This window comes from Lolium rigidum, chromosome 2, assembly GCF_022539505.1.
Source record: "Lolium rigidum isolate FL_2022 chromosome 2, APGP_CSIRO_Lrig_0.1, whole genome shotgun sequence".
Lineage (NCBI taxonomy): Eukaryota > Viridiplantae > Streptophyta > Magnoliopsida > Poales > Poaceae > Lolium > Lolium rigidum.
In genome coordinates this window covers 62,574,311-62,583,073 of record NC_061509.1, presented here as the reverse complement: position 1 = coordinate 62,583,073, position 8,763 = coordinate 62,574,311, and the positions used below count along the sequence as shown (strand labels likewise).

The 8,763-nt window shown below is 46.4% G+C and overlaps 1 protein-coding gene across 3 annotated transcripts; it reads left to right on the top strand.

The window, feature by feature from the left end:
* Positions 1 to 487: 487 nt before the first annotated feature.
* Positions 488 to 2,595, top strand: LOC124691840. Of its 3 annotated transcripts, none has more exons than XM_047225115.1 (4): positions 788 to 1,003; positions 1,088 to 1,241; positions 1,712 to 1,770; positions 2,278 to 2,595. In XM_047225115.1, the coding sequence occupies exons 1-4, from the start codon at positions 952 to 954 to the stop codon at positions 2,367 to 2,369; spliced, it is 357 nt and encodes a 118-aa protein (XP_047081071.1). In that variant the 5' UTR covers positions 788 to 951; the 3' UTR covers positions 2,370 to 2,595. The 3 variants fall into 3 exon arrangements, 2 of the variants coding, with proteins under 2 accessions (XP_047081071.1, XP_047081070.1); XM_047225114.1 differs by having other exon boundaries at positions 1,670 to 1,770; XR_006999183.1 differs by lacking the exons at positions 788 to 1,003; positions 1,088 to 1,241 and adding an exon at positions 488 to 781.
* The last annotated feature ends 6,168 nt before the right edge of the window (positions 2,596 to 8,763 follow it).

Below are 8,763 nucleotides of genomic sequence, written 5' to 3'. Positions count from 1 at the left end.
CACCATCTATCATATTGTGTTGTGACTTGCGACTAGGTGTTAAAAGATACACCTAGCTTGTCATCGTTTCTTCAACATCAACATGATGTCTCAAGTACTATTTGAATAATAGAAAAAGGTAAATATACTTTTGGATGTATGTAAAAGTTTAGATATCATACGCATGGTAGTTGAAAACTCTACTTTTTTTGAACGCAAAAAAATGCTCTGAATTTTCTATGGTTTTCCAAGGTTCATTTAAATGATTTGGTTACTTTTTATTCTAACAAAATGCTGAACATAGTATGTCTTGTAGGGCCAACATAATGCAGGTCCCAGTAGCAGCCGATGAAGGACAAATAACGATGTGAAAAAGTTAGCTAGATGAAGCGCGCGCGGGCGGTTAAAAATTCTAGTCCTGTACGCGGGGTGCCAAAACAATTGGTTCACTAATTTATCTCTGCATCGGCCGCCATGCGATAAGCTATCCCTAATTCTCCTCGTCCCCTACTCCGTGCGCGCCGCCCCACATCCCCACCATCTTCGTCCCCTCATCAAGCCTCCTCCACCGAATACTAACACGCTGCCGTCTGGATCCGTAGAGTCTTCTCTCCTAGCAGCGCATCGCCGCCAAGATTTCGTCCTCATCTAGACATGGCCTGGATCTCCCTAGTCGGTGCACCAACGACACGGATCTCGGTGAGGAAGGCGCCAACAGTCAACAGGCGGCGGCGGTTTTAATTGGGGCCCAATAATTCGTGGGGATTCAGATCTCCATCAGATATTTCTGCAATGGATTACGGTGAGTCGAAGTCCTTTTTGTTCCTTGTCCATCTGCCATTGCGTGCCTTTGTCACATCTCTGTTTTCCTTCGATGTTGGTATTGCTGGGATGCGAGAACGTTGGAATATAGGACTAGGAGAGCAGGTCGTCCCCTTCTGCGCCCTTATATGCATGTAAGGATTCATCTAGATGTGCCAATCTCCATGCCCGCGTTCAGAACATGTATGTCAAGATGAGCTAGGTGATTATCTCCGTTCACCGCAACTGCTTTTATTTTTCGTAGAAAATTGGAATTTCATTGGCAAGTACGTTTGGGAAATTGCAGTGTCTTCGGCGACCAAAATGTTATTTATAGGTCGGAGACCTATCCTGGAACAGTTCGCCGTGTTGCTAGTTTGTTGTCCTGCGGCCGCCGGACAAGTTCGCTCCACCTCCGTCGTCCCTAGTTCTCTGAACTGCCACCGCTTGACAAAGATACTGTAATCCTTTGTTCTCCTATGTGCCCTCCCTCCCTCATCCTGTCCCGATCCTCATGCGTTCTTTGCTCTGTTTCCTGTCATATGTATCAGAGCCGAGTTCGAAGTGAGATTCTGGTCAAGAGACGTTCTTGTTTTATTTATTGTTTGATTGATTGGTCTACATCGGTCAATTTAATATTGCTAGTGCAAATATTGGTAAATTAATCTCGTTGTTCTCTAGTACTAAGGACATGCAGCATATAGATCTGTCAATTCTATCATGGTTCACAAATTGTTCAAGTGTTCTGATTGGTCAATTTAATCCGCTGGCAATAAAATTGCATATTTAATTGGTATCACTTCCTGTACTGTAAGTATTTATCAGGATATGCATGTTTAGCATTCTCTGTGGTAATTAAGTTGGTTGCTTTTTGTTGCATCATCATTAGGAACAATTCAATTGGAACTCACAAATTCTTCATGACTGCTAGGAAACAACTTCAAGATTCTGACACTTATGGTTTAGTCAAAAAGGTCAACTATCGAAAAGGTATACACATCTTATTATTTTATCATTTCTGGCTATCCACATGGTTCCTGTACATGTTCTCATAAGTTAGCATGCACATTCATTCTGTTTGGTAGCTAACCAATTTAACTCTTCAAAGGTTATATGGATTATCAATTTCTTAGTTAACTTATCTACCATTTTGTACTTGCTTCGGTGTGGTCATTGCTGGTCAACAACATTGTGTTTCCCCCTTTTATTTATTTTGTTATGTTAGCAGTAAATAAAGTTCACTAACGTCAACATGTTCTCATCAATCAAAACAAAATGCTCCAAATTAAAGATGCTACTTATGTGCATCTTAATCAATACATTAACATGGTAGTTTCCATTTACTCACCGAGATTTGTTCTCCATTATCATGCACATGAACTAGTTATTGTTGTGTGTATTCCAAGAAAAGCATGGTTCATCCTTCTAGTTTATGATATTTTTTCTTTTTCAATACATTTTCAAAGTTTCAATTGTGTATCTGTGTTGCTCTTGCAGGAGATATTATAATGGCGTTAAGGATTTTGATGGTTTGGACCGAATTTTCAAGAGGTGGAAGGATCGTGGTTATAATACCAGTAATAAAATGAACTATGTGGGCTCGACAATTCTTTGTGGCAGACGGAGAATCTAATATTTCTTTAAAAATATGGAAGATACTGATGTACTCGTAGAAGATCACATATGCATGAAGATGTACTATAAGTTGTAAAACATGTGCATGTGATTTTTCGTTCAGATTTGTTTCTGTTGTGAATAATGTACTCGGTTGCTCTTACTTTGAGAAGTTATAATATTGATATTTATTTATTGTAATGCATATGTTTATATTTGTATCAGTATCTTGATGTATCCAGTTTATGAGTTTGTTGTGCTTCCATAACTCTTATATTTTATTGGTGCCAAGTATTATAATTTTTTTAATTAAATGAGCATGTGCAATTATTTATTGGATAACTATATTCCATAAATTAAGTTCCTAATTGCATGTGTAATAATAGAAAAATACGTTCATTATGATGCAATACTAACATAATAGTGTTATTGATGGTGCTAACAAATGTGTTATTAATTATGTTACTATTAGTACAATATTATGTTACCACCGATATTCTACACTACACGAAAATGTTACTACTTGTGTTACTATAGTTAAAAAAGTGTGTTACAATGCGTTTGGTAACACATAATTTGCATGTTACTACAACAGAATTTGTAACAGAATTTTGAACATTTGGTAACAATTACTATGTGTGACTTGGGACACCACCTAGTAACACGGCCTAATGGAACACATTCCAAAATCTGTTACTAAATGGCCTAGTAACACTGTTTTGAACTTGTAGTAACACAAGACTGTGTTACCAAAGCTCTGTCCTGTTGTAGTGACATCGGGGTCGAGACAGCCTTGGCCTTGTCCATGTTAGCACGGCAGAGAAGGTCCATAGCATACTTGCCTTGGGATAGAGTCATTCCCCCTGAATCTCGCACCACTTCGATGCCAAGAAAGTAGTGGAGCGGGCCCAAGTCTTTGACAGGAAAAGTTTCACCAAGACGCTGAATGAGAGAGGCTGAGGCGCGAGCACAGGAACTGACGACGACAATGTCATCGACATATACGAGCATGTAGACAGTGACACCAGCCTGATGAAACACAAACAGTGAGGTGTCGGTCTTGGCAGCAACAAAACCGAGCTGATGTAGCAGATCACTGAGGCGAGAGTACCACGCTCGCGGCGATTGCTTGAGGCCATAGATGGACTTGTGCAGTTTGCAGACATAATCTGGATGAGCAGAGTCCTCAAAACCGGGTGGTCGGCGCATATATGCGATCTCCTCCAAAACCCCGTGCAGGAAAGCATTGCTGATGTCAAGCTGCCGAACACACCAGTTGCGAGCCACAGCAAGAGCAAGAACGAGCCGAACTGTGGCATGCTTGACCACGGGACTGTAGGTGTCGAGGTAGTCAAGACCATAACGTTGAGTAAATCCTTGAGCAACCAACCGAGCCTTGTATTTGTCGATGGAACCGTCAGCCTTGTGCTTGAGCTTGAAAACCCAGCGGGAGCCAATAATGTTGCGGCCAGAAGGGGGAGGAACCAGGGTCCAAGTGTTGTTGCGGAGAAGAGCAGCATGCTCGTCTTCCATGGCCTGTCGCCAGCGAGCGTCAGAGAGCGCACGACGATAGGAGGCAGGCTCGGCCGCGAAAGCGCGACGCTTGGGGTCGTACCGAACAGTCCCGTCCGTGGGAACCAGGGGCTTGACGGAGGCGGTGCGCGTGCGTGTCTGCATGGGATGACGCAGCACGGGCGCAGGGTCAACTGCCAGAGGCGACGGTGCGGATGTCGCGGGAGGTGTCGCAGCTGGGGACGGCGTGGCGGCAGGATCCGAAGCCGCGGCAGAAGAACCGTCCGAGGCAGGCTGCTGTGTGTCCGGGGCAGACGAAGTCTCTGCCGCGGCAGGAGAGACTGCATGATCGGATGCAACCGAGCCTGGAGGGCGTGCGAGGAGAGCCCAAGTCAGGAGCAGCAGTGTCATCGCCAGAGTTACCTGCATCAGAGGAACTGCTAGTGGCAGGGGTGTCAGTCAACAATGTCAGATCGTAATTACGCATATGATCATCTTGGATTACTGGCTCGGAACGAGGAAACAAGGAGGGAATTGTGGCAGGTGGGTGAGACGGTGGAGATGGCGGAGAGGTAGGAGACGAGTAAGGGAAGAAGTTCTCGTCAAAAACGACATCTCGAGACACAAAAATGCGGCCGATGGATCGATCCAAACATTTATACCCCTTATGTTGTTGACTATACCCAAGAAAAACGCAAAGGCGAGAGCGATAGGAGAGCTTCCGATTGTTGTAGGGACGCAAATTCGGCCAGCAAGCGCAACCGAAAGCTCGAAGAAAGGAGTAGTCAGGTTGTTCTCCACGGAGGTAGGCAAGAGGGCTAGCGTTTTGGAGATTCTGAGTAGGCATGCGGTTGATCAGGTAGACCGCGGTAAGAAAGGCCTCGTCCCAGAAGCGGATCGGGAGAGAGGAGTGGGCGAGCAAGGCAATGCCTGTCTCCACAATATGCCTGTGTTTCCTTTCTGCAATGCCATTTTGCTTAGATGTATGAGGGCAGGTTAGGCGATGTTGAATGCCAGTACGATCAAAGAAACGAGACAGGCGACGATACTCGCCACCGCCATCAGTTTGAACAGCACGAATTTGAGCCTGAAGTAAGCGCTCAACATGAGTCTGAAAATGATAAAAGGACTGCTCAACATCTGACTTTCGTTTAATAAGATAAATCCAAGTGTAACGACTGAAATCGTCGACAAAACTGACATAATACCTAAACCCTCCCGTAGAACGATGAGCTGGCCCCCACACATCGGAGTGCACAAGCTCGAGAGGGGAACTAGTGACATGAGACGACCTAGAGCAGGGCAACTGGTGCACCTTGGCACGTTGACACGAATCACAAACTAAGGATGGCGACGGTGCGCAAGCGATTTTATTCGACCTAAAAACAGACTCGATGACTTTATTCGATGGGTGCCCCAGCCTGCGATGCCAGTGTTCAGCGGAGAGCGTCGTGCTGGCCAGACCGTGACGGTGGGATGATGGTGGAGAGACGATGTCGCTTGGCACCGGATAGAGGCCGTCCTGGCATCTACCCCGAAGAAGAAGGGCCTTCGTGGCTTGGTCCTTAACATAAAAATGGAAGGGGTAGAATTTAGCATAGGCATTATTGTCAAGTAATAGTTTGTGCACAGATAATAGATTCTTAGACAGGTTAGGAACGCGAAGGATATTTTTGAGATGAATTGGACGAGAAGAACCAGTAATCTGAGAATGACCGATATGGGTAATTGGCGGACCTGCACCGTTGGCGACCTGCACGGAGTCCTTCCCGTGGTAGCGTTCCTCGGAGGCCGAGACGGTCCGGATCGGACGTCGGATGATCCGTCGCGCCCGAATCGAAGTACCAATTGCCGTCGTTGGTGTTGTTGGCGTGGGCGGCGTTGGCATTGCGCGGACGGGGCTCGTCGGGCTGGAAGGCATGGTTGAAGCGGTTGCGGCAGCGCAGGGCGTCGTGGCCGTACTTGCCACACACCTGGCAAGTGGGGCGAGGGCCACCACCTCCGCCCCCGTTCCGGCCACCTCCGTTGCCGCGTCCTCCATTGCGGCCACCATTGCGGCCGCCGCGGTCTCCTCCTTGTCCTCCACGTCCGTCGCCACCACGCTGGCCACCTCCTTGGCCACCATTACGATGGCGGTCGACAGCATTGCCAGAAGCGTGGATCTCCCCGATGGACGCCTGCTGCTCAAGGCGAAGCTCGCACTCGGAAAATAGGCGTAAAAATTGTTGAGCGTCACCGGGTTGTCGCGGGAGGTGATGGAGGCGACGAGGGGCTCGTATTCCGGACCCAGTCCGGCGAGGATATAGCCAAGGATTTCCTCGTCGCTGAGTGGCTTTCCAGCGGAGGCCATGGCGTCAGCGAACCCCTTCATCCGATTGAAGTACTCGGAGGCGGTCATGTCCTTCTTCTTCAGGTTGGAGAGCTGGTAACGCAGTTGCATTACCCTGGCTCGGCTCCGCGAGCCGAACATGGCGTGGAGCGTTTCCCACACGCCGGCCGACGTGGTGATGCGCGTCAGCTGCCCAACAATGTCCTCGGACATGGAGCCGAGGAGGGCGATGAGGACCAGCTGGTCCTGGCGGATACCACCGGAGGAACTCCGGGTTGGCCGTCTCCTTAGCCGCATCGCCGGTGCCCTCGGTGATCGTGGGCGATGGCGCGGCGATGGTGCCGTCGACGTAGCCAAAGAGATGCGCTGCGCGGAGCGCGGGCGCTGCCTGAGTCTTCCAGAGGAGGAAGTTGTCGCGGGTCAGACGAATGGTGATGAGGTTGGTGATGGAGGAGATGGTGACAGTGGTGCCTGACCCGGCGGCGGTGGTGTCCGATGGTCCTGCCATGGCAATCTAGGTTGTAGATGGGATCTCGGCTCTGATACCAAGTGAAATAACTTGTGTTGCCGTGGTAAATCACCACCGGCCCTCATATGTATTTATATGCCAGATAGATAACAAGATATACAATGGTTGTTAGGCTACAACAGCCGATGATTATCTACAGCTCAGCGTGATCAACACGCATGGAACAAACTAACCTAACTACAGATATTCTAGGTTAGTTCACATGATCAAGACTAGGAATTGGAGGGTGAGTTGGTTCAGCCACAGCTCGGAGAAGCGTCTTCGGAACAGTTCTTGCATGTGCATCAGATGTTGCCTGATCAGACCATCCATGACCGTCTTCAAGCCGACTTGATTGAGCATATATGAGTTTATGTGGGAAACCAACCTTGCTAGTCTCATTTCATTTGAATCCTCTTGCTTGTGAAGCTATGTATTTATGTGGTTGTGCACTATTTATATTTATGAATAATATCTATTTTATTTTTTGTTTCATTTTATTGTAAAATGGTCACATTTAAATGCCAAAGGCCAACAGTGTTAGCCAAAATGGCCATCGCTGATCGAATGGGGCGCCCCGCTGGGGGCACTGGCCCAGCCGGCCAGACCGCGATACAAATTATGTCCGCCCGTGATCCATCTGAACCAAGACGGGCCGAATGGGTCACCTCTCTGGAGATGCCCTGATGTAATGAGTTGCTGAAACATTGGACTCTAGGCTTTGTAATCCACGCTGTACAATGTGTTTTAGCTGAAATGAAAATATTAGGCCATTAAAAAAACCTCCAAACCTATCGAGCATGCTTGATCCAAACAAATTTGTTGCAAGATCCTAGTTATTCTCCTCTTCGTATCCTTTTAGTACTAGGTGCTCAAGTGGTGTGTCTGCTTTGTGGTTGTCTTTGCTTAAGGGGATAATGTGGTATGCATTTTATGAGGCCGTTCCATAATCACATGAGGGGCACACTCACTTCTTTGTACATTGAAAGGTATCATGTCTTGAAAATGATATACTATCCTATTTCTGAATTCTCAGCAGTGTAGAACTTGTGGCGACCACCTTTGTGAGCTTAGTAGCGTATTTATATTCCAACTTGGCATCATTTTCTCACACCTAAGCATCTTGTTCTATTTGGAACCATTCGTGTGATAAAAAAAAAATGGGCATTGCTTTCATTTGTCAGGATACCACTGTGCATTGGTCAATTCCATAGGGAGAGTTTATTTCTGGAAGGGCTTTTTAAGCTGTACCTCATGAGTTTTCATCATGTATCAGATTTGCCTCTGTGATGAACTCTACTTCTATGCTGTATCAGTCTGCCTGAACTCAATGATTCCTGATTCATTGTCAATGAGAAACAAATATTGTTTCAGGCACAAGTAGTAATCTAACCCTTATCTGTGATGTCAACTCTAAACATCAAGACTGATTTACATCTCTCGCTGTAGCTGTTCAGTGGTACCTTTATCAGCTTATATGCGTCTGTTCAGTGGTACCTTTATCAGCTTATATGTGTCTGTTCAGTGGTAGTGCCTTACCATAAAGTGTTATGTGGTGTGCCATCGATTTGGTTAGGCTATGTTAGAGCAACTCCAATAGTATAGCCGGTTGTTGGCTATAAGCAAGATGCCATGTCATCTATAGTTAACATGTAGCCAACAAGTACAATAGTTGGCTTTAAGAATGTACTACTTTCTGAATGGATGGCCCACCTTTCATTCACACACCTTGCCTAGGAGCACGTGCTATAGCTAGCTCTTGCATAAGAGCCCACTCACATTCTCTCTCCTCTTCTCTCACCTCCAACTAGACACAAATATATTATTTTAATCCTTGTAGCTAGCTGACTAGATCTTATTGTACTTGCTCTTATGAAGCATTCCCACATCTTGTTGGACTTTTCAACGCTGCCAATAATGAAAACAGTTGCAATGCGAATTTAGGGTACACAGTTTGGTTTACTTGCTTTAAAGCAAAGGCCTTGAACACTAGGCATGCATATCTTATATTCAAAATCAC

Bases quoted from the DNA above. Each gene is read 5' to 3' on its own strand.
- LOC124691840 (XM_047225114.1), top strand. From the start codon at position 952: ATGTGCCAATCTCCATGCCCGCGTTCAGAACATGTATGTCAAGATGAG. The intron at 1,242-1,669 runs GTAATCCTTTGT...CATCATCATTAG, and splicing joins CACCGCTTGACAAAGATACT to GAACAATTCAATTGGAACTC. The intron at 1,771-2,277 runs GTATACACATCT...TTGCTCTTGCAG, and splicing joins AAAGGTCAACTATCGAAAAG to GAGATATTATAATGGCGTTA.